The sequence below is a fragment of the Hibiscus syriacus genome, unplaced genomic scaffold (assembly GCF_006381635.1).
Source record: "Hibiscus syriacus cultivar Baekdansim isolate YM2019G1 unplaced genomic scaffold, ASM638163v2 tig00111022_pilon, whole genome shotgun sequence".
NCBI classification, from domain to species: domain Eukaryota; kingdom Viridiplantae; phylum Streptophyta; class Magnoliopsida; order Malvales; family Malvaceae; genus Hibiscus; species Hibiscus syriacus.
In genome coordinates this window covers 3,561,019-3,587,489 of record NW_024062956.1, presented here as the reverse complement: position 1 = coordinate 3,587,489, position 26,471 = coordinate 3,561,019, and the positions used below count along the sequence as shown (strand labels likewise).

General features: G+C 32.8%; 1 protein-coding gene and 1 pseudogene across 1 annotated transcript; both read right to left on the bottom strand.

Moving 5' to 3' along the window:
• The window catches only part of LOC120150607, a 58,900-nt pseudogene extending 43,404 nt beyond the window's left edge, over positions 1-15,496 (bottom strand).
• A 5,082-nt stretch (positions 15,497-20,578) lies between these two features.
• On the bottom strand, positions 20,579-23,447 carry LOC120150369 (RNA polymerase sigma factor sigA-like). The gene is made up of 10 exons (XM_039163059.1): positions 23,354-23,447; positions 22,349-23,118; positions 22,067-22,265; positions 21,897-21,989; positions 21,630-21,758; positions 21,465-21,518; positions 21,315-21,392; positions 21,171-21,233; positions 20,928-21,040; positions 20,579-20,837 (listed from the first exon to the last, which is right to left on the bottom strand). The coding sequence occupies exons 2-10, from the start codon at positions 23,020-23,022 to the stop codon at positions 20,729-20,731; spliced, it is 1,512 nt and encodes a 503-aa protein (XP_039018990.1). The 5' UTR covers positions 23,023-23,118; positions 23,354-23,447; the 3' UTR covers positions 20,579-20,728.
• Between the last annotated feature and the right edge of the window lie 3,024 nt (positions 23,448-26,471).

Below are 26,471 nucleotides of genomic sequence, written 5' to 3'. Positions count from 1 at the left end.
TAATCCGTATCAGAAAAGGCATGCAAGCTAAAGCTAGAGTCTCTAGGATACCAAAGTCCTAAACTAGGAGTATTCTTAAGGTATCTAAAGATTCTATTAACAGCTAGTAAATGTGATTCCTTATGGCATGATTGAAATCTAGCACATAAACAAACACTAAACATAATGTTTGGTCTACTTGCAGTTAGATAAAGTAGAGATCCAATCATTGACCTATATAATTTAACATCTACACATTTACCTCCTTCATCTAAGTCAAGCTTTGTTGAAGAGCTCATTGGAGTGTCATGAGGTTTGCCATTTTCCAGTCCAAACTTCTTGAGCATATCTTTGACGTACTTAGCTTGATTGATGAAGATGCCATCTTTTCTTTTCTTGATTTGGAGTCCCAAGAAAAATGAGAGCTCCCCCATCATACTCATTTCGAATTCGCTTTGCATTAGCTTAGAAAATTCTTGGCAAAGAACATCATTAGTAGAACCAAATATTATATCATCAACATAGATTTGAACTACTAATAAATCTTTACCTTTATACTTTAAAAACAATGTAGTGTCAACCTTCCCTTTTGAAAAACCCTTTTCAATTAAAAATTTTTACAATCTTTCATACCAAGCTCTAGGAGCTTGTTTTAAACCATAAAGTGTTTTTGTCAATTTAAGAACATGATCAGGAAATTTTGAATCTTCAAAACCTGGAGGTTGTTCCACATACACTTATTCTTTTATAAAACCATTTAAAAATGCACTTTTAACATCCATTTGATATAGTTTAAATTCATGAAAACATGCAAATGCTAATAACATTCTAATTGCTTCCATCCTAGCTATGGGAGCGTATGTTTCATCATAGTCTATGCCCTATTCTTGAGTATACCCTTGAGCAACAAGTCTAGCCTTGTTTCTCACTATATTACTACTCTCATCAAGCTTATTCCTAAACATCCATCTAGTACCTACAGTAGATTTATTACTAGGCCTTTAAACTAATGTCCATACTTTACTTCTCTCAAATTGATTTAATTCTTCTTGCATAGCCATAATTCAATGTTCATCTTTTAATGCTTCTTTAATATTCTTAGGCATGAAATAAATGCAACATAATTACAAATATTTCTAAGAGAAGATCGAGTTGTTACCCCTTTGGATGGATCACCTATAATCTCACCATCCTTGACATAGTTGTACTCTCTTGGATAAGATACTTCCCTTTCTTCAATGGTTGGATTCTCAAGAGGATCATGAGTTATCTCATCTTTTGTTTATTCCTTTGATGATGGTTTTTCAACGTCATATCTAACTTCATTTGTATTTATAATACATATACATCATCTTTCACACAAGAATCCTTCCTCGGAAGGGGATTATCATCGAAAACAACATGTATAGACTCTTCTACAACTAAAGTTCTTTTATTAAATACTCGATAAGCTTTAGAATTTAAGGAATAACCCAGAAAAATTCCTTCATCACTTTTAGCATCAAATTTGCCAAGGTTTTCTTTACCGTTGTTCAAAACATTTACATCCAAAAGGATGAAAATATCTAATGTTAGGCTTTTTATTTTTGAAAATTTCATATAGAGTTTTCTTTAAAATTGGCCTAATCATTACTCGATTTACAATATAACAAGCGGTATTTGTGGCTTCCGCCCAAAAATATTTTGGCAAATTATTTTCACAAAGCATGGTTCTAGCCATTTCTTCTAAAGTTCGATTTTTCCTCTCAACAACTCCATTTTGTTGAGGGGTTCTAGGTGCTGAAAAATTATGGCTAATACCATTAGAATTACAAAACTCAATAAATCCAAGATTTTCAAATTCAGTGCCATGATCACTCCTAACACTAGTTATAAAGTAACCTTTTTCATTTTAGATTATTTTTGAAAATGTGATGAAATGTTTAAATGCTTCATCTTTAGTACTTAAAAATAGAACCCCAAGTATATCTAGAATAGTCATCTACCAAGACAAATGCATATTGTTTTCCACCCAAGCTAGTAGTCCTAGTTGGCCCAAAAAGATCTATATGGATCAATTGTAATACTCTACTAGTTGATACGTCATTAATGGATTTAAAAGAAACTCGCTTTTGTTTTCCTTTAGTACAAGCATCACAGATTTTATCATTATCAAATTTTAGTTTAGGCAGCCCTCGAACCAATTCTCCTTGAACTAACCGTTGCAAAACACTCATGCTAGCATGTCCTAGTCTCCTATGCCATAACCAACTGTCATGCTCATCCTTAGCAACTAGGCACAAATTAGTCATATTAATAGAATCTAAATGCACCATGTATATGTTTCCTATTCTATGACCAACAAGCATAACCCGATTAGATGCAATATCAATGACTTTACAACCATTAATATCAAATATGACATTGAATCCCTTATCACAAAATTGACTAATACTCAATAGATTATGCTTTAATCCATTCACATATAAAAATATTCTTAATTTGTATGGAAGAGGTATTACCAATAGTACTAATACTTCAATGTGACCTTTTGAATCATCACCAAAAGTTACTTCTCCTCCATTTTTGGCGTTAAGCTCAATGAACTGGCTTTTGTCTCCGGTCATGTGTCTTGAGCATCCACTATCAAAGTACCATGAATTTGGATTTGTTTCCCGTGCCTTGTAGCAATGCTCCTTTTCCTACAAACATAGATTAATTTCTAATTTTTAGTACCCAAATTCTTTTGGGTCCATATCCATTAGTTTCCAAAATCCTAGTCCCCTTAGGTATCCATTTGTGTAGGATATCCTTATCTTTAGTAGTAATGAGCTCTTTAGGAACCCACATATTTCTAACGATTTTTCCATTAGAGGTTCTTTGGGGATCTCTATGATTGTAGTTTTTAAAACTTTTTCTAACAAAGTTGGATTTTGAATTTTCTCCATTTTCAAAATGTTTTGTTCTAACTTTATCAAAAGAAGCTTTAAGATCATTAATTTTCTTTTGATGATCATCATTGACCTTTGAAAGTAAATTTTGCAAATCCAAAATTTTCTTTTCAAACTCTTCTAGTTTGATTTGCAAATCTTTGATTTTACTTTCAAGATCGTTGTTGGTTTTGGATATGAGTTTATTTTTATTTTTTAATTTTGAAACATCATTTTTATATTTTAAAAATAATTTCTCATAATCCGAAGCCAACCCATTATATTTCACTAATAGTTCATCATAGGATATATCATCAAAATCAGATAAGTTAGAGGTTACCTTAGAATCTTCCCCGAATGCCATCAAGCACAAGTTTGCTACTTCTTGTTCCTCTTCATCGGAACCTTCTTCATCGCTCCATGTAGCCACATGAGCCTTGTGCTTATTCTTTGATTGACCATTTCTCTTCAATTGTGGGCAATCATATTTGACATGCCCCGGCTTTTTGCATTCATAGCAAATGATTGGGTCCTTCTCTTTTGGTTCATTTTTGAGGCCTTGATTTCGTTTGAATTTTCTCCCTCGGTAAGGTCTCATCATTTTTCTGAACCGTTTGGCAAAAAAAGTCATTTCCTCATCATCGTCATCTTCATCTGAATCACTCTCATCTTTTGTGGATTTGAGAGCAACTCCAATGTTTTTCTTCTTCTCATTCTCCTTTGGTCTCTCTTCAATATTATCAAGTTCCACCTCATCTTCAAGCATCATTTCATGAGTGAGGAGTGAACCGATTAGCTCTTCAAGAGTTAAGGATGTTAGGTCCTTAGACTCGATGATTGTCGTCTTCTTTGATTGCCACGATTTTGGAAGGGAGTAGACTAACTTCCTCACAAGCTTTTCATTTGAAATGATCTCTCCATATGATTTGAGACCATTGACAATCGTTGAAAATCTATCCATCATAGCTTTGATATCTTCATTTGGTTTCATCCTGAAATTTTCATAGCTATGCGTTAGAATACTAATTTTAGATTTCTTAACCTCATCGGTACCTTCATGAGTGACTTGAAGTTTGTCCCATATTTCTTTGGCGATTGTACAAGATGAAACTCTTTCGTATTCATCTGGTCCAAGAGCACAAAATATGATATGGATGGCTTTGGATTTGAGCTGGAACATTTTTGTCTCTCCTTCACTCCATAATCTTGGATGAGTGAGAGGCTTGATGTATCATTCTTCTACGACATTCCATGCTCCCATGTCACTTGCTTGAATGAATTACATCATCCTATTTTTCCAATAGGCATAGTTAGCCCCATTGAAGAAATGAGGCTTGTTGACGGGCATCGAATCGAGACCGGAGTCGAAGTTTAAAGTAGAGGCCATTGATGACTTTGATTATCGATGTAACTCTTTCCGAATCGACTCAAGAGGTGATTAAACCTTCAAATTAGTTAGGCTCTGATACTAATTGTTGAGTTAATCGATTGACGGAATCGGCCAAGAGGGGGTAAATTGACAATTAAAAATTTGTGGAAGCTTTTGTAGAAAATTGAAAGTAATTGCACAGCGATTTAGAGTGGTTCAACTTTATCAACCAAAGTCTACGTCCACTACCTTAGCTATCCACACTAAGGATTTTCCAACAAATTCACTAATTTGTTCTTTCTTTTGAGGATAAAGAGATAACCTTACAACTCCCTCAAGAATATACCCCAATTCTTGAGAACACTCTTTTCTCAAAGAGAATTGCAAACTCACAGGAAAAACATCACAAGGCAAATATGTTTGCACAATTCTAGAACAAAGAAAGAACACTTAAGAATAAATACAATTGAGCACAATAAGTGTTCTTGAAAGCAAAATGAATATTGAATGAAAAATAGGCTTGAAATGCTCAAACTTGAGGTTTGATGCTTTCTCTTTGATTCTCTCTTGATTCTAGTTGCTTGATGTTTCTTGTTTTTGATCAATGGCTTCTAAGCTTGCTTAAATACACTTTGAATCACTTCTGAAAGTTGGGGATCATTAATGAAGTTTTTGGAGCCGTTTAAGTGTGAAAACAATTAATATTTCTACTTGGAGCGTGGGGGGAATCGGTACCCCTCATGGGGAATCGGTTCCCTAAGTGTAAAATTCAAATATTTCGACCGTTGAACAGTGGGGGGAATCGGTACCCCTGGGGGGAATCGGTTCCCTCCGGACATTCTGGAATTTTTGGCTTTGAAACGGTTCGAAATACTTTGTAAAATTATTTTGAAATAATTTTAAGATTAAAACTTAATTTTACACTTGAGTAAGGATTAAAATGACTTTTGAAAGATTTGGAGTAATATTTTGATATTCGAATAATTATATTGAATATACTTAGAAAATCTTTTTGGAAAATCTTAAAATTCATTTATCTTAATTTGTTATATCAAAATATCAAAATGTTTTCAACAGGTTAGTTTCTCCTTACTGAAGGTCAGATCAGAACATAAATGAATTACATGTATTTTGTTATATAGAATCTAGTTGGCATGTAGTTAAAAGATTTGTATTAGATACGCTCTGATCAGTTTTGTAAAAGCATATGTTTTATATCATAAAAAGTAAATGGTTTTATTAGAAATATCAAACTGAATCTTGGGTATTTTGTAAAAGTAAATGTTTTGAGAAGTCAATGTGACACCTCATACTCGTATCCAGGTCGGGTACGGGTTGGGGGTATTACATTTAATGGTATAAGAGCAAGGTTTAGCCGATTCTAGCTTAAACCGAAGGTAAAGAGTTTTAAAAAAATGTGTGCATGCCAACATAGAGTGAAAATTTCTGATCTATAGGGTAAGGAGTATGTTGTCTTGCTAATAGAATAAGATTTGTATGATATAGTAGAAATGAATTATAGAAATTATTGAAGTGAATCGATAGCTGACAAATCTGATTGTGATAGCAATTCACCTGCCCTGGCCAGGCAGGATGAAGAGTGAAAACCTCAGAAAGTGTCTTATAAGATTAAATGTTGATTTCAGAAAGTTGAAATCACATCTGAATAAGGATAGAAATTTTTTCACTATTTTGAAGTAGAAAAGTGATATGGAGTAGTTTTGTTATTTCGTGGATAAGATAGAATATGGTGAATAAGTGTCACCATAATAGCGTTAAAAGATCAAATGATGTAGTGAGAATTGGTTGAAGAGTTCAAGAATAAGTGTATTAGTGACAAGTGTATAAGATGTATAAAGTTAGAGCTTATGAGTTTGAAATGAATGGATAGTATTGTGTATAAGAAAGAGTGTATATGATAAGGATTTACAGTTAAGATGGAAAGAGTTAGCGTTAGCTAACCAGAGTTGTGATAAAAATGTACCGAAATTAATCAATTATGATGTAGATTTGAATATAGTTGTGTATTTCTGATCAGATAACTATGATGTAGGCAAGGAGAAAAGTAATTGTATGGAGTTTTAAGGAAGGAAAATACAAGTATAAGAGATGGTAAAGAATGAAGTTCTGTATAAGTAAATTGGGTTATCAAAGTTACTAGGATGCAATGAAGATTGGTACATAGAGATGAGTATAGGTGATAGGACAAGAGTATATGAATATAAAAGGAAATATATGATTTATGTATAAGGAGATTTCAATTTGGAATGAATAAAGGAATAATGGAATAAAGAAATAAAAATGATTGAGTTTAAGGGATCAAATATGATGAAGGTTATATGGAAGTGTAGATGATAAGTTCGATATAGAAGTACGAGAAGTATGCAAGGTTATGTGAAAAGATTCTTTAAAGTGTATGTTTAATCATATTTAAAAAAAATATTTAAGGTTGTGTTCTTGGTCAAATGATGATGAAAAATGAGTTTGGTTATTGTTATAAGGTAATTAGAGATGGATTTATGAGGTTAAGTGATGAAAATTGATGTTATTATCTACGTGATTAGTGATATTATATGAAATTTTAGAAATGGTCAAAGGAAAATACATAATAGAATGAGAGAAAAGACATAAATAGATTGAAGTTACTGGTTGTTGTTTAATTGATAAGTGATAGTAAATGAATGTATAAAGGAAAAAAAGTAGTTGAAAAAAATAAAGGAAGGAAATGTTAAGTAAATGAGGCAACATGAGAACATTAGAAGATATTTTCTTATTGATATGTTCAGTGAAAATTCGAGGACGAATTTTCTTTAAAGGATGGGAGATTTGTAACATTCCAAAATCTGGGTCAGTGACTAAAATGAGAATTTTTGAAATTTGGTGATAAAAGTAGAATAGTTAAATAGTTCAATGACTTATTGGAAATATAGTTGAAGGTTGTTTAGTAATTATTGAATGAATTAAAGGGTAAAATGGTCAATTGACAAGTAAGATTTTTATTTTCCTTTATAAGATAAGGGAACCACGTGGAAAGGGAGAGATTTCTCCAGAGTTCTCTTTTTCTATTTTTATTTTTCTTTCTTCTTCACGTGGAAGCCAAGAGCAAAGGTGAGTTTCTGGTTAATTGATTTCTTGTTGAATTTTAAGTTTGGTTTTGATTATCAAGTGACTCTTAAGCTTAAGGGACTCTTAATTTGTCATAAAACAATAAGAGGAAAGGTATAGAAAGGATTAAAAGAATGAACTGAATAAATGAAATATTGGTAGAAAAACATTTATGGGATTTTCAGACCAAATTTGACTTGTCAAGGGTCTAATTAAGAAGTTAGAAACAATAGAATTGAATTTGGAACATGTTGAAAATTTAGTGTAATTCTTGAATTACATATGGAGAATAGGATTTTGATGTTAAAGAGGTGATTAATGAATAGAAATGAGTTTGAATATGTGTATGTGAGTTAAGAATATAAAAGATGATGAAATATGAAGAGTTTAGCTAAAAAGAAAGTGAATTTCGTGCTCTAACTGGAATTTCTAGGTTGTGTGCATCGATGCACATTCATTGTGTACCGATGCACTCCGGCAAGCATATGCCACTTCCCAAAAAACAAAGCTTTTTTTACTCAAAACCTTAATTAGTTTTATCCCCACACACATTCCCCCTTCCTCCATCCTCCCAAATTATCATTCCAATTCCGCACATTAGCAGGTAAATCATAAAGAAATTTAAAGCCATAATTTAACAAGAGAAACCTATATTTCTCTCCACTAAACCCTAGAAATTATATATATATAAAGCATTCTCACATGTCCTCCTGGTCTCCAAAACATATCTCCACTTTGAAGGAAATGCCCAGTAAAATTAAATGGTATCAAACCAAATCTCCCACACCCTTCCATACTTTCTTGGAAACCAAACAGAATCACTTTCAAGTCAAACACATCCACCCACTCATTCCCACTTAAAGAGTGAAGAAGTGGAAACTGAACAAAATATATAAAGAGTAATATTTTTAAAAGGAAAAGAAAAGACCAAACCTCTTCTTTAGATCCGGTGCCATAAAAGGCTGCGACAGTGGCGTCAAGTAACGGGAAAAGAAAGAACTCCCCTATCTCACTTACCCCCACAAAATAAGCCTCGACACTACAATCTCTTCCACTATAAATGATGCTCCACAAAAACCCTAGAAACTGTACGAACCAAACAAGAGAAAATGACTAAAAATAGTAAAAGAAAAAAAACAGAGGATCTTCTATATGAAAAAAAACCCGAAGGGAAAGGGAGGGTTTTGGGCTTTCTAAGAATGAAATTCAAAAACTAATTTCAGGAAAGGAAATGATTTATAAATAATAATTTTAGAGAGTGATTTCTTATTTTTATTTTTATTTTCTTAAAAGACGGCTTAAAGTTAAAGCAGAACGAACGAGGGAGTGCAGCGAACTGAGGAGCGTTGAAGAGACTTCGAAAAAGTTTTCCATTTTTGTTGATTTAATACGCTTTTTACCCTGAACGTCTACATATTTTTTGGGTAAACTATACTTTTATTATCTAAATATTACTTTTATTCCGCTTTGGTACCAAAACTTTATTTCTTTTCAAAATCATGCCTAACATTTAGTTTAAATTTCATTTTAGTAACCGCCATTAAAATTTAACAGTGATTTTGACGTGTCACCATAAGAAAATATCACCTCATCATTAAAAAATAAAAAAATATTACATCAATAATTTTGTTAATTTTTTAACAGAAGGGTACAAAATTGAACCTAGAATAAACAATAGATATGATTTTAGAAAATAAAGTTTGGGTATCAAAATGGAACAAAAGCAATAGTTTAGGTATTAAACATGTAGTTTACTCTATTTTTTTCAACTTCAAATCCAACTTATTGATAAAAGGCTTAATTTAAAAATAAGTGTCTAAACTGTGTTTTTCACTTTAAGTGTCTAAAGTTTTTTTTTGTCAAATTATGTGCTTAACGTTTCCAACATTATCATTTGAAGTGTTTGGGTTATCATGGTCGTTAAAAAGAATATCAACCACTAAAAACGTGACATGTGTCACGTTAATAATATTTGAAAAAATATATTTTAAAAAAGTATAATTATTAAAGTTTACAAAAAAAATCCAAATTTCTTAAAAAAACAAAAAAAAACTCTAAATCCATAAAATCCTTATTTCGAACTCGTCAGTTGTCATCGTCTCCATCGAACGAATAGGGAAGAGGGAATGATCATCATCGTCGCTAGTTTCTATAGATATCTTCGGTACGATATGGTGACGCCAAACATCAAGCAATTGTTTGTGATTTGGTTTAAGATTTAAGGATTAATGTAACACCCTCAACCCATACCCGACCTGGATACGAGTCCAGGATGTCACATTGACTATTAAAAACAATATTCTTTAAAAATGATAAAACATTTGGACTTATATAACTAAAATACGATAATATACATAGGTTAATGCAAGTTCATCAAAATACTCAGAGCATTCACAACTTGACCATTTGATTACATGTCAACATTCATTTACATAACAAAATGACCTACTCATTAAGTTGCTTCTGATCTGATAGTTATAGGAGTAATGTTGTCCAGCTGTTTAACATGTCTCGTCTACTTTCTCAGATCCTACATGTGAAACACTCACACGCTAAGTCATCGACTTAGTAAGGCAAAATAATAATAATAACAAGGAATTGTAATGAAAATGCCATAATGAGATGAAATGAAATGAAGTCATATACTTAATCAATGCAGTTATATCACCATGTTCCTTACCTATAAGCATATTACATTAGCATTCATGAATTCGTATTAATAAGTTTATTGGCCCATGATATCATACTGAGAACCTAAGGTATGTGAGTACTGTGAGGTTGTGCACTATGCTGTCACCACAGCTCGTATAAATGCACCGAAGTGCCACGTAGAATTGCACCGAAGTGCCACGTAGAATTGCACTGAAGTGCCACGTAGAATTGCACCGAAGTGCCCCGTAGAATTACACCGTAGTGCCATATAAGATGTCCCTGAGGACCACGTAGAAAATTCCTTAAGAATCATATATATATGCTAAGGATCAAATACGTGTCTCAAAAGACATCACACATGTTCCAAGGAATACATACATGTCCCAAAGGACCGCGTAGACCCTCTACTCTTGGCATGCCAACTATACCTTTAGTTCTCATCTACATAACATGGGTTTTTCTCAACTTACATAATATATCTCGTAGACATGTCAATTCCTCACCTTCATCAAATAGCTCATATAACTTTGCATACATATTCATTTAAACATACTACATAATACACATAGTATGAATTCCTATTACGTTTCATAATATGAGATGAATTATGCATCAATGTATTGAATCTAGACTTATCACAAGTCTAGAACTGGATACACTACGATAACCATGTTATGCATATGCACTCACCTATATTTCTTTGTCTTTTCCTCGATCGATCTTATTGGGCAGTTGTTCTGGAACTTGTTTAGGCTTTGTATCTACATAGTAATACATTGATACTTATCAATATACTAATTAATATATTCTAAACTATCATTTCTTAGGTTAAAAGAAAAGTTATTTTCATCTCTTAATAAAGGTATGTATCGATGCACTCTACAGTGTATCGATGCACTCTTTAATGTGTGCATCGGTACACAAATTACATTCGATGTTTTCTTTTTAAGGGGGTGCATCGATGCACTCCTTATGTATCGATGCACTAATTGTATTCGATGTTCATTTATTTGAGAGTGCATTGGTACACATTGAATGTGTATCGATGCACATAACCCAAAAATGTTATTTTTAGCACGAAATCCCTTCCTAATCCTCTCAACACTACATAATTCACCTCCTTTTATATCCCTAACTTGCATACACTTACTTAAACTAATTATTATCTATTCAATACCTCTAAAACTTAAAAATCCAATCTTCCTTATAGAATTTAAGAATCTCACTCAAATTCCAACATGTTCTAATTCCTATTATAACACTTCATATTCCTTAATTAGCTTAATGACAAGTCAAATTCCACTTCCAATTCTTATTATGGACTCTATTCCAAGATTTCACTTTTCTACTTCATTTCTTTAATTCTTCATATACTCCTCATCTTATGGTTTTAAAACAAATTAAACTTCCTTTAAGCTTAGCTATTGTCTAATGGTCATAAATTCATCAAGAAATTTACTAACAAGAGATCTTACCTTTAGCTTGGGTCTCACGTATGAAGAAGATGAAGAAGAGGAGAACTCTGGAAACATGGTTTTGATTTCCTAAACTTCCACGTGGGTTAATATAATACTAGCCCAAATAATTATCTTGCTATGAAAAGACAATTTTGTCCTTCTAATCATCCTTCTTTGTTAATTGATCATACACAATATAGCTCAAATAAGTCATTGAACTTTTCAATCATTCTACTTTAATCACCAAATTTTGAAACTTTACAATTTAATCACTAACCCGGTATGGAGGATGTTACAAATCTTCCCCTTAAGAAAATTCATCCTCGAATTTTTAATAAGCAAAAAGATGGGGATATTGATTCCTCATATCCTCCTCACGCTTCCATGTTGCTTCCTCTACCTTGTGATTCTTCCATAAGATTTTAACCAATGGGATAGCCTTGTTCCTCAATTGCTTAACTTCATGAGCTAAAATTTGAACATGTTCTTCCTCATAAGTCAAATCTGGTTGCACCTCGATCTCTTCTAGGGTTACAATATGGGAGGGATCTGATTGATATCTCCAAAGCATTAAGACATGGAATACATTGTGAATCTTTTTCATTCCTGGTGGCAAAGCCAATTGGTATGCTACTGGTCTCACTCTTTTTACAATCTCATATGGTCCAATAAACCGAGGACTTAACTTTCCTTTCCGACCAAATCTCAACACCTTCTTCCATGGAGATACTTTTAAGAATACTTTATCACCAACTTAAAATTCAATTTCTTTCATTTTCAGATATGCATATAATTTATGTCTATCTACGACAGCTTTGAGATTATTCTGAATTATTTTGACATTTTCTTCCACTTCCTGAATTAACTCAGGACCAAGAACTTCTCGATCCTTAAGCTTATACCAGTTCAAAGGTGTACGACACTTTCTCCCGTATAGGGCCTCATAAGGAGCCATTTTAATACTGGACTGATAACTATTGTTGTAAGCGAACTCTGCCAGTGGTAAGTATTTCTCCATGCACCTTTGAACTCTATAACACATGCTCTCAATATATCTTCCAAGATCTGAATAGTCCTCTCTGATTGTCCGTCCGTTTAGGGGTGAAAGGCTGTGCTAAAATTTAAACGAGGCCCCAACGCTCCATGCAATGATTTCCAGAATCTTGAGATGAATCGAGGGTCTTGATCAGAAACTATAGAAACATGCACTCCATAGAATCTAATAATTTCTCTAATATACAGTTCTACTTACTTTTCCATAGAGAAATCAGTTCTGATGGAAAGGAAATGTGCTGATTTGGTCAATCGATCAACAATTACCCAGATTGAATTTCTTTTGTTTGGAGTCAATGGTAACCCTGAAACAAAATCCATTATCACATTTTCTCATTTCCATTGAGGAATGGAAAGCAGTTGCAATAATCCAGAAGAAACTTGATGTTCAGCTTTAACATGTTGACATATTAAGCACTTAGACACAAATTATGTGATGCTTCGTTTTATCCCTGGCCACCAATACCGATCCTTTAAATCCATATACATCTTGGTTCCACCCGGGTGCATTGTTAATGGACTGCAATGAGCCTCTTTCAATAAATCTTTCTTTAAATCTTCATCGTCTGGTATCACAATTCTTCCTCTATAATAAAAATTGCCATTCGTCTTAACCTCAAAATCCTTAATCTCTTTATTCTTTACTTGTTCTATTATTTTCAAACACAATTTATCTTTACTTTGTAATTCTCCAATTCGATCCAACCATGTTGGTTTAAGCTTTAACTTTGCACATAAACCGCCGTCTCCAGTTAAAGATAGTCTTGCGTTAATAGCTTGTAAGGCTGCAAACGTTTTTCTGCTCAAAGCATCTGCTACCACATTAGTCTTTCCGGGATGGTAGTAAATTATTACATCATAATCTCTTAAGAACTCAACCCATCTCCTTTGCCTCAAATTAAGCTCTTTTTGAGTCATCAGATAATTCAAGCTCTTATGGTACGTATACAAATAACATCGTTCTCCATATAGATAATGACGCCAAATCTTGAGAGCGAACACCACTGCATCCATTTCTAAATGATGGGTGGGGTAATTCCTTTCATGTGGTTTCAACTGTCTCGATGCATACGCTACCACATTCCCTTCTTGTATTAAAACACAACCCAACCCATTGTGGGACGCATTACTAAATACGACAAAATTCTTGCTAGATTCTGGTTGAACCAATACAGGAGCTTCTATCAAAATTCCCTTTAAAGCTTCAAAACTTTCTTAACATTCAGAAGTCCAAACAAACGATACATTTTTTCTCATCAATTTCGTTAAAGGCAGTAATATCATCAAAAAATTCTTAAAGAATCTTCGATAATAACCGACAAGTCCAAGAAAGCTTCGGACTTTCGATACATTCTTTGGAACCTCCCAATTTAAAATAGATTTTATCTTTTGAGGGTCCACCCGAATCCCATCTGCAAAAATTACATGCCCTAGGAAAACCACTTCATTAAGCCAAAACTCACATTTGGACAATTTCGCATAAAGCTTCTTATCTCTGAGAATTTACAAAACTATCCTCAAATGTGTGTTATACTCTTCCATGGACTTCGAGTAAACCAGTATGTCATCAATAAAGATAACCACAAACTGGTCCAAATAAGGTTGAAAAATTCTGTTCATGAGATCCATGAAAGTTGCAGGTGCATTCGTTACTCCAAATGGCATTACAATGAATTCATAATGGTCATATCTCGTTCTAAAAGCAGCCTTTGAAATGTCCTTCTCCTGAATCTTCAATTGGTGATAACCTGAACGTAGATCGATCTTCGAGAATACCGAAGCTCCTTTTAATTGATCAAACAAGTCGTTAATGTGCGGGAGGGGATACTTATTCTTAATGGTTACTTTATTGAGTTGTCGATAGTCAATGCAGAGACGCATTGACCCATCTTTTTTCTTAGCAAATAACACCAGAGTTCCCCAATGTGACACACTTGGTCGAATAAATCCCTTCTCTAACAACTCTTGCAATTGATTCTTTAATTCTTGCAATTCTTTCGGAGCCATTCGATAAGGTGTCATTGCAATCGGAGCTATTCCCGACATTATTTCAATTTGAAATCCTACCTCTCTATCTGGAGGTAATCCTGGAAACTCAGCAGGGAAAACATCAGGGAATTCCCAAACTATTGGAATCTCATCTAACCCCTTCTCTTTAGCTCTTGTATCTATCACATTTGCAAGAAAACCTTGACATCCTTATAGCAATTGCTTCTTAGAAGACATCACTGATATTACATTTTTAAAGGATTAAATATTTCACTGATCACACTTACTTCTATTCTTTCTGGGCTCTTCAGGGTTACCTTTTTCGATCTACAATTAACATTCCCACAGTAACGAAACAACCAATCCATTCCCAAAATCACTTCAAACTCGTCAAAGGGTAATTTCATCAGATTAGTAGGGAATTCAATTCCTTGAATCTTTATGGGACACCCCTTACAGACTTTGTTCACCTGAGCACTATACCCTAAAGGATTAGTTATTATAATCTCCTTTTTTGTAGCTTCTAAGGGGATCCTAAATTCCTTTACTAATTTACTTGTAATGTAAGAATAATTAGAACACGGATCAATCAGTACCAATACTAATTTATCATACAGCTGGAAAGTACCTGTTATAATATCGGAATCATCAGGATCTTCACTTGCCTTTAAATTGTATACCCGTGCGGTTGACCGAACTTCAAGTTGGGCAGAGGATTCAGATTGGTTTCTTCCTCTACCTCTTCCCCGACCTCTCTGTGAGGTAGAACCAACTCTCTTAGATGGTGCAGAATCTCCAATCATTAATGGACAATCTCGGATAAAATGTATGGCATCTCCACATCGAAAACAAGCTCCGAAAGTCATCCGACATATCCCAAAATGGTTTTTCCACAATACTGACACTGTCTTACCCTGATTGGATCTCCCAGCACCAGATCCTACTAAATGTGCCTGTCTAGGCCTCGCTTGACTTGCTCCCATAGTAGATGATGTAACTGATTCTGATCTAACTTGTGATCGAAATCCTGAATCTCTTCATCTTTTTGGTGGTGCTGAGCTGGAAGAAGCACCCGTCCTCTTTGATGTCTTAAGTCCCCAAATCTCTCATTCTGAGCTCTTTCAAGAGCTTTAGCATGATTAATAACCTCTTGGAATGATGAAAAATTCAATACTATCATCATCTCTTTCAATTTAGGGCGTAAACCCTCCACAAACCAATCACAAGCATCTTTTTCAGTAGGCACAAGCTCAGATGCAAACCGACTCAGCTTGTTGAACTCATATTCATACTCATATACAGAGCGGTTCATTTGTTTCAAGTTCATAAACTCCTGCTTCATTTGTTGAATGAATTGATCTCCAATATACTTGTTCTTAAATTCTTCTAAAAACAAAGACCAAGTCAACTAGTCACTTGACATCCTCATGGTGACGTTCTTCTAACATGATTTTCTAATCATTTAACCAAAGATCCGCCGCAACCGGACCTTTATCATATTCTCCCTTAAATTTGGGAGCTCCCAAACTTCTCAACTCTTTTGCTACATTCATTCTTTGAGTTGGTGGGGTAGGAGGTTGAAGACGCGTCAGAATAGCGTCCAACGTCCTAAAGAAAGTGTCTTGGTCTTGTATAGGTACTCCCTGAGATGCATGTCCTTCACCTTGCCTGGCCAGGGTAGGTGAATTACTACTTTCAGTAGGCCTATCGTCTCCCGCTTCACCTCGGAACTACTATGTTCGGACATCTAATAAGAATAAACATATCATTCTATTAGCAAAACAGCATACTCATACTATACCATATCAGAAGTTCTCACTATATGTTGGCATGTATTCCATTTAAAGACTCTATAGACTCTGGGTTATGCCTAGAATCAGCTAAATCATAGCTCTGATACTATTAAATGTAACACCCTTAACCCATACCTGACCCGAATACGAGTCCAGGATGTCACATTGACTATCAAAAACAATATTCTTAAAAAAATGATAAAACATTTGGACTTATATAACTAAAATACGATAATATAATAGGTTAATACAAGTTCATCAAAATACTCAGAGCATTCACAACTTGACCATTTGATTACATGCTAACATTCATTTATATAACAAAATGACCTACTGATTAAGTTGCTTCTGATATGATAGTTGCAAGAGGAATGTTGTCCATCTGCTTAACTTGTCTCGTCTACTTTCTCGGATCCTACGTGTGAAACACTCACACGCTAAGTCATCGACTTAGTGAGGTAAAATAATAATAACAATGAATTGTAATGGAAATTCCATAATGAGATGAAATGAAATGAATTCATATACTTAATCAATGCAGTTATATCACCATGTTCCTTACCTATAAGCATATTACATTAACATTCATGAATTCGTATTAATAAGTTTATTGGCCCATGATACCATACTAAGAACCTAAGGTATGTGAGTACTGTGAGGTTGTGCACTATGCTGTCACCACAGCTTGTATAAATGCACCGAAGTGCTACGTAGAATTGCACCGAAGTGCCGCGTAGAATTGCACCGAAGTGCCGCGTAGAATTGTACCGTAGTGCCATATAAGATGTCCCTAAGGACCACGTAGAAAATTCCTTAAGAATCATATATATATGCTAAGGATCAAGTATGTGTCTCAAAAGACATCACACATGTTCCAAGGAATACATATATGCCCCAAAGGACCGCGTAGACCCTCTACTCTTGGCATGCCAACTATACCGATAGTTCTCATCTACATAACATGGGCTTTTCTCAACTTACATAATATATCACGTAGACATGTAAATTACTCACCTTCATCACATAGCTCATATAACTTTGCATACATATTCATTTAAACATACTACATAATACACATAGTATGAATTTCTATTACGTTTCATAATATGAGATGAATTATGCATCAATGTATTGAATCTAGACTTATTACAAGTCTAGAACTGGATACACTACGATAATCATGTTATGCATATGCACTCACCTATATTTCTTTGCCTTTCCCTCGATCGATCTTACTGGACAATTGTTCTGGAACTTGTATAGGCTCTGTATCTACATAGTAATACATTGATACTTATCAGTATACTAATTAATATATTCTAAACTATCATTTCTTAGTTAAAAGAAAAGTTATTTTCATCTCTTAATAAAGGTATGTATCGATGCACTCTACAGTGTATCGATGCACTCCTTAATGTGTGCATCGATGCACTACCAGTGCATCGGTACACAAATTACATTCAATGTTTTCTTTTTAAGGGGGTGTATCGATGCACTCCTTATGCATCGATGCACTAATTGCATTCGATGTTCATTTATTTGAGAGTGCATCGGTACACATTGAATGTGTATCGATGCACATAACTCAGGAATGTTATTTTTAGCACGAAATCCCTTCCTAATTCTCTCAACACTACATAATTCACCTCCTTTTATATCCCTAACTTGCATACACTTACTTAAACTAATTATTATCCATTCAATACCTCTAAAACTTAAAAATCCAATCCTCCATATAGAATTTAATAATCTCACTCAAATTCCAACATGTTCTAATTCCTATTCTAACACTTCCTATTCCTTAATTAGCTTGATGACAAGTCAAAACTCACTTCCAATTCTTATTATGAACTCTATTCCAAGATTTCACTTTTCTACTTCATTTCTTTAATTCTTCATATACTCCTCATCTTATGGTTTTAAAACAAATTAAACTTCCTTTAAGCTTAGCTATTGTCTAATGGTCATAAATCAACCATAAATTCATCAAGAAAATTACTAACAAGAGATCTTACCTTTAGCTTGGGTCTCACGTACGAAGAAGATGAAGAAGATGAGAACTCTGGAAACTTGTTTTTGGTTTCCTAGACTTCCACGTAAGTTAATATAATACTAGCCCAAATAATTATCTTGCTATGAAAAGACAATTTTGTCCTTCTAATCCTCCTTCTTTGTTAATTGATCCTACACAATATAGCTCAAATAAGTCATTAAACTTTTCAATCATTCTACTTTAATCACCAAATTCTGAAACTTTAATTTTTAATCACTAACCCGGTATGGAGGATGTTACAATTAAGGTTTGGGATTTGGGTATTGGTAATTTAAGAATTTAGGGGTTTGAGACAATTGCAAGGGTGATTAACGGTCATTGGGTTGTCAGCGATGGGTGGATAGTAGTTCGATGACGATGGTGATGGTTGGAAAAGACCGACGATGATAATGGAGGTTTGAAATTATAAATTTTTTAGGTTTGAAGTTTTTTAAAATTTTAGAAAACTTTTAAAATTAAAAAAAATTAATAATTTTTTATTTAAATGAAATTTTTAAAATTTTATTACACATGTCATAATTCAGTGATGGACTGAAAGGTTGCAATCGCACCACCTATAAATTTTGAATTTCCCTATAGTTTAGATATTTCTTCGTATTTTCTATTCACTAGTAAGGGATGTTTGGATTTTGTTCAACCAACTAATAACTCTCCAAAAGAGTTATTATTTAAGGTCTTTTTACTTAGGTTTATATATGTACTGTAGCATTTTAGGATCATATTCAGAGTTTTTTTAGTTAATTTTGCATTACATACATTGTTGGGAATGATTTGGTGTATTTTGGGTTAATTATGATATCTTGTTGTGAAATTACTACTCTAATGTTGTGACATTATCTGATGTTGCAAACGTTGCTGAGAGTTGCTATGAGGTAGGATTGTGGAACCGCTAATGTAGCAATTGCCGCGACAGCTGACACCTATTGACAGCTGTACAAAATTCTATTATGGAAAGTATTGAAAAGTATAAAGAAATCTTAATGAATTAATGCGGGTTCGAACTCTACTTTTTAGTTTTTAAATAATATGCAAAGAGACGACCACACTTAATCAAGGGAGAGCTTTTAAGGTTTTATTTTATTCTTTTCTTCTTCACGCAACAACCATGGTTGTTTAGGCAACTTTGGGGGAAAGTAGCAGTTGGACGTAAATATAAAGTCACAACACTGAGAGGATGGTGGCTGGTGATCAGCGAGAGCATCAAGAACAACAATAATGAGACAAATTCAAGAAAAGGGGTTTTATTTTTGCTTAGTTGAAATACTCTTAATTTGTGCTTATTTGTTAAACATTGAATGCTTGTTTTTTTTAAATATATTTTATGAAGTTCATGTATAATTAATTTTGTCCATTGATTCAATTGGTGTTTGTTTAGTTTTTATTAAGGCATTTAGTATAGAGATACATATTCTCTCAGTTCATTACATCGAGAGATGATTGTCATTGTCGGAGCATCAATGATTACGAGAGCAACGTTTCAATGTAGAGAGATCTAGCTGACTAATTGTCGTAGCATACTTAGTAAATTTGCATATGTGGATATACAGATATAGCACTAGCGTGAGTTAATACTAACCGCATTGATCTTTTACTGTGACATCGGTTAATTACATGATTGAGTTTAACTTTTCTATATCTTTTTCTTGAGCCAATCCACAACTTTCATTGTCACTGTTGTGATTCCTATCATCCATTCATCTCTTTATTCACATATTTAACTCCTCTTTTCAATCTTTTTTTATGCTTAAATTTGTGGGGGCATTTACTGAAGAAAAAATTTATCATTCTATTATTTCAGAGTTTTTACCAGATTTAAATAGTAAATTTTAATCAAATATGTTATCCTAAAGATAAAAACAAATTTTAATGATAAATATTCAAAGTTTTATATTCACCTTTTCTAAATGATTACAAATTATAATTAAAAAAATCTAAATTCAAAATATTACAAAAATTTGAATCTATTAAGTGTCTCAGTGATAAAAGAGGATTAAAAAAATCCAAATCCAAATATTACAAGAATGAACTCATTAAATGGTCTCGGTGATAAAAAAGGAAATTATTCTCTTTAAAAGACCGAGTTTACACAAACTCAAGTTCGACCAATTATGTTTATATAATATATATTTTGTCAATAACTAAAAAATTTGGAAAATATATCATCCATTATCATGAAAATATACACGCACTATCCATTATCGCCTCTAATCAAAATATTGTAAATTTAATATCACCATATGCATTCAAACTACTTGTTTACTATCATAATTACAGAAAATTTTCATGAATATATGTATTTGAACATACAATTTTGCTTATATATATATATATAGTCATTTCTACCATGTCTACGTTTGAAGGATTGAAAATCACTGTTTCAATAACATAGTCTCCATTTCGTTCTTCCTGGCAGTGTTTTTTAGTTTCTCCAGCGCAATGAGGCCGATTTGCCGCACTCTCTCTCTTGACAAACCAATGCTGAAGAATTAATAGAAAAAAAAAGGTTAAACCAAAGAGAAACTGTTGAATGAAAAATGAATGCAACCAAAATACGATGAACAGACTCACCGTTTACTGATGTCCTCCCATGTAAGACTCTCTTTTCCGAGACCGTGGTAAAGTCGTATAATCTCCCTCTCTCGTTCTCCGAGTGTTATATCGATGAGCCTGTTCACTTCATCCTGCAAATCTAATGTTCATGAAGATTACGAGTACAATGTAAAACAGAGTGATCAAGCTAAACGATGTAGAAAGTGGCACAGACATTATTATTAAGAGCCTTCAATCAGTGAATTAAACTATTCATTTTACCTTAAGTGCCCATTCATCTACTCCATGCCATGGATTGTTTTCTTCATGGTTATCTGCAATGTACTGAAAACATAAAACCGAAACTTGATTAAATAGTAAATAACCATCAAGGTTGAGTTGGTTCATATTAGTGGTATAACTTACACTGTGATGAGTCTCTCCTGGAAGACCGTTGATAGAGGGGAATGCATCGCGGTCGAGCGAGAAGACCTTACTCACTGCCTGCATCAAAGTAATTATAGATTGAGGATTGGAAAATGCATCTGCAATCGTTAACCCGGAATGTAACAGTACCTCGGTAGCATTACGAACTTTTTTCTGGGACATGTTCAGACTCTCAGCAATCCTCTGCAAGTAAAATAGAATCGATTAAGGCTCGGATGCAGATATTAAACATCGGTCGGACTAACTGTAATTCGTTGAAGCTTAATCCTTGTAATAGTAATGGATGCCACTTACATCAATAGTCGGCACAATTCCTTTCTCTTGGAGTCTAGATTTTGCATTTCGGATTAATCCTAATCGTTCATGCATGTGTGTTGGCAACCTTAATGTTCTCGAGTTCTCAACTAATGCTCTTGATACACCCTGAAGAAAAGGGTGAACTATGTTACATCTTGTACAATGAGATCAAAACAAGTTTCAGAGCGTACAGACACTAATATTCTCGCAGATATTCATATTCGACACTCACACCCGAGTCGTAGGAACTCGAACGAACATTACCTGACGTATCCACCAGTAAACGTAAGTTGAAATTTTATATCCCTTTGAAGAATCGAATTTTTCAATGCCACGCAATAGTCCAATCAAACCACCCTACACATAAATCAAACAAAAAAGTTCACGATGCAGTAAAACTGAACAATTGCATATGGTATTCAAAGGTGGATTACCTGAATAAGATCAGGCATTTCAGCTCCCATGTTATCGTATCTTTGAGCTATGGACATAACCAAACGAACATTGCTCATGGCCAGCTTGTCTCTTGCAAATGAACATTCAAGCAATATTGAACGTAACTCGGTACGAGAAATCTTCAAAGAAGTTGCAAGCTGTTCATCGGACGGCTTGCACCCGAGCCTCTCCTTCAATCTACAATTTAATCACAACAATTAGAACAGAATTTCATCACAACAATTACAACAATTCATCCAATACACATCAGATACTTATACCTAAACCTCTGATCCTCCAAGGAAAGCCCTGCTTGGATTTTCTTCGACAATCGAACAACTTCGGTATGGCTTAGCAGTTCTGCACTTACTACACCTTTCACATAACCTTTCGAACGGCTCCGAAGCAACTCTGGACTGATCAATGATCTTACCTGCTTGACATTAGGTTGCATCATCGGTTTATATTGGCTCAGAATTTTCCTCCTAGTACTTACTCTCCGTTGCCGAGCTGACACCCCGGAACAAGTAACAGGTACCTTCTCATCAGCTTTTCGAATCGGTGATTCGAACGAGAGAGTCCATTGCTTTTCGAGCATAGACTTCTGAAGCAAAAGAAGAGCCTCCACAGAGTAGTCAAGATCGTAGCTTTCTTCTTCCAAGTCATCGGATCCCCCGAACAAAGGGTCTGCAGTTGAAGCAATGGAGGCAGTATCCACATGCTCTTTAAGCGCTTTAATCGACTTACTACGTCGATCAGACGAAGGCAAGCTTTGGCTACAATTAGATGATTTCTTCGCAACTATTGTACTTTTTGTGGGAGCAGTCAGATAATAAGAAAATCCACCATAATCACCAGCATATGAGAGTTTCTCAGAGATATCAGAATAGCAAAATGAAGAACTCAATAACCTCTTTCCGGTGGTAAGCCCGATAACAGCAGCTGTTGCCATCATACTGCGTCTTCTCCAGTCAAAACAACCGTATATTCATTAGGCTACCATGTCCAACAAAAATTGACCTTTTGTAGGCTAAATCTCCTTTAAGACAATCTGAATCAGAAATGGGTAAAACAATGTTAGGATTTTCTCTCACAAAAACATATAAAAATGGAAAACTAACCCGTTCTTCTTCTTCTTTATTTCTATAACAAAATATTAAACTCATATTTCGAAGCTTGTAAAACATCAAATATTAATATATCTATCACTCATTCATGAATATCCGATAAATCAATGAAACCCAGAACTGCAAATTGTTTATACAAAGAAACTTAAAGGAGCTTACCTAAAAAAACTAGCAGATAAAAGCTTAAAGGAGGAGGAAATGGAACAACTAAGAAGACGACGTATGCTATAGTGTGGAAATTAGAACGTTTAGCAAAACAAGAGGCTGTAGGACTTGAAACTTGTCTTCCACAATTTTCTTACAAATTTCTCGATTTTATATTTTTAGAAAAAGGAAGCATAAAACCTTTTTTGGGATTAATAAAACCTTAAAAAATCTTAATTTTAGATATTTGTTTGGGTGATTAATAACTTTTGTTCCTACCTTCAAAACTTTATTTTGGTTTTTATTTTTATAATTTATGAAGGATGAAATATTAATATAAAAGATTAATCAATGAGGTTCTTGTGTATATAAAAAAAATTCTGTTGAGAGTCATATCTACCAAAATTATGCATGCAACACAAATCAATCAATCTAAATTAATTAGGAAAAAACCTAAAGAATCAAAAATATAAAACAATTATGTAATTTATTTTTTAAAAATATATTTTATAGCATGAAAATATAATTTATTTATTGTTTTATAGAATAATATTATCACCCAATAAATTCTAAATACATTAAACTGAATGTGTAATTGTACTTTATATTGATTTGCAAATTTAGCATAATAATACAACCATCAAAGCTATTTTGGGATACACGATTAGTAAAAAATTATTTAAGGATATGTAATATTTGTTATAATAAATTAGGGAAATATATGACGAATTTTAATAAAAAATTAAATTTTACAAAATTTATCATGTTCGTGAAAAATTTATAACTAAATATATGAAATTTTATAGATCTTAAATAATTTTTCACCATCCATATTTTCTTGATTTTTTCACCCGCAATATATTATTAATTTTACCATAATATTTATTTACTTTATGAAGAAAAGGAAAAATGGGATAAAAAATCCGTAGGGTCGAAGGTCTATAACAGATATGGTTGTTTCGAGTGGCTCATAGGTCTTCTCAGTTTTGCTTCTATTTTCTTTATCAGATTTTTTAATTTTTAATTTTTTATTTTAATATTTATTTATTGGGTTAGGCCACCAAACAAAACTAATTCAAATCTGATCAAAAATCGATGTGCTGTGGGTCCCACTTTCCACGTCGTCGCCTTCTCGACTAACTGTGTTATTCACTCGTTATTTTATCTTTTCTAGGGTATTTATGTTGTACTGCTATTTAATTTAAGATTAATTTAAAGTGATTTTTAATTTAAAATATTTTTTTATTTTAAAATTATAAAAATTATAATATTTTTTATTCTAATAAAAATAAGGGTAAGCGTTCGGTCGAGTAAATTTTTTTAAAGTTATTAGAGTTGATGAGTCCTATTTTACAACTCAAACTTTTGAATTTTTTTTAGTCGAGTCGAGTTTATAAAATTCGGGTAGAGTAAAGTCAATTTTTTTAGTTTCTGTTGTAATTGTATTTAATTTAATATTAATTTAAAGTGATTTTTAATTTAAAATGTTATTTTGTTTAATTTAAAAAGTTAATAATATTTTATGTTGTAATCAAAAGTAAAGGTGAGCATTCGATCGAATCAAGTAAAAATATTCGAGTTATTCAAGCTGACGAGTCCTATTTTATAACTCGAACTTGATTTGAAATTTTTGAGTCGAATCAAATTGAGTTGATTTTTCGAATTTATGTTTAAATTTAATTGTAAATATTTATAATATTGTGTTTGTATTTGATTATGATTTAAATGATTTTTTTATAATCATATACAATAGATATATATTTCTTCATATTTTTTTATATTTGATATACATATATCATTCAGAGTCGAGAGACTCAACTCAAACTTAAAAATCAATTAAATAATTACTAAAAAATTTGAGTTATTCGAGTTATATTTTATAAATCAATTTAAACTTCAAATATTTTATAGTCGAATCAAGTTTATAAAATTAAACTCGAAATCAATTCAAGTTTATAAATTTACTAAAAGTTCATTTTGAATATCCACTTTACGTACACCTAAGCCTCCCATATTGTTTGGTTTGCGAAGCTCCTCCCATCGAACTTAATTGAGGTCTCGCTTATTATCAGAGTGGCTCTAAATACTAATTAGTTGCACCATCTCATTGCAAAATCCCGTAGGAAGATAACAAGACTGCATAGCACAGGCAGGAATCGCCGAGAGTACCGATTTAACTCGGACCACACATCTGACCAAAGACAAAGCTCTTCCTTTCCAACCTGACAATCTCTCACGAGCTTGTTGGAGAAGATAATTATAGGTGCTTCTCGTTACCTTGCTATGAAGTAACGGCACTCTAAGATTAACTTGACTAATTGATATAAACTTGTGTGTCACATGCTAATTTTACTGGTGAATCTTCCAACGAGAACTTTTTATATATATAAATTTTAAATTCAAAACCTAATTAAATAATATCAAGCTGATTACAACTTGAATCAACTTTTATTAATCAATATTAAATTTATTAATTGATTAATCTAAATCATATAATATGAAGATATATTATAAAATTAATCCTTTGAAGTAACGCTTCATTCACTGCCAAAACCAAAATCCAGAACATTATTTGAGGTGCATAGCACCTCATCTTCTGACAACCAATAGTTGGTAAACCATTATTCTTATTCTAAATAGAATTAAAAATATTTTTAATTAATTTAGATTTTCAATAATTTTCGTATTACAAGTAAATAAATGAAATATTTATTTATTAAAATTGAAATCATGTTATTTAAAAACGTATTGATTGACTATAAATGTGTTAATAATATCATATTATTTATTACCAATTAAAAGTATCTGATATACACATTCCATAAAATATTAACGATTTAATTATAAATTCAAAATTAAAAAAAACATAATTTTGGAAATATAATTGATTGTTGATTTCGTCCTTGTTTGAAATTAAATGGTAAAAAATCTACAGATTCTTGAAAATTTTATTATCAACAATTAATTAAAATAATTTTATAATTACAATTATTGAGATAATTACTTTTTGTTTCCTTAATAAAAATCAATAACGGCTAATTTTATTATATTTTTATTTAACAACTCCCATTGTTTAACATAACAAACTATCTAATTTTTGTAATAATTCGTGGGAGAATAAAGGAAATTTTAC

What these genes read in the sequence shown, in the direction of transcription:
- LOC120150369 (XM_039163059.1), bottom strand. Translation starts at nt 23,022, where the DNA reads ATGATGGCAACAGCTGCTGTTATCGGGCTTACCACCGGAAAGAGGTTA. An exon ending in GAATTGTGCCGACTATTGAT is followed by an intron (nt 21,519 to 21,629) that starts GTAAGTGGCATC and finishes TTTTACTTGCAG; the next exon opens with AGGATTGCTGAGAGTCTGAA. An exon ending in TAGATGAATGGGCACTTAAG is followed by an intron (nt 21,041 to 21,170) that starts GTAAAATGAATA and finishes TTAGATTTGCAG; the next exon opens with GATGAAGTGAACAGGCTCAT.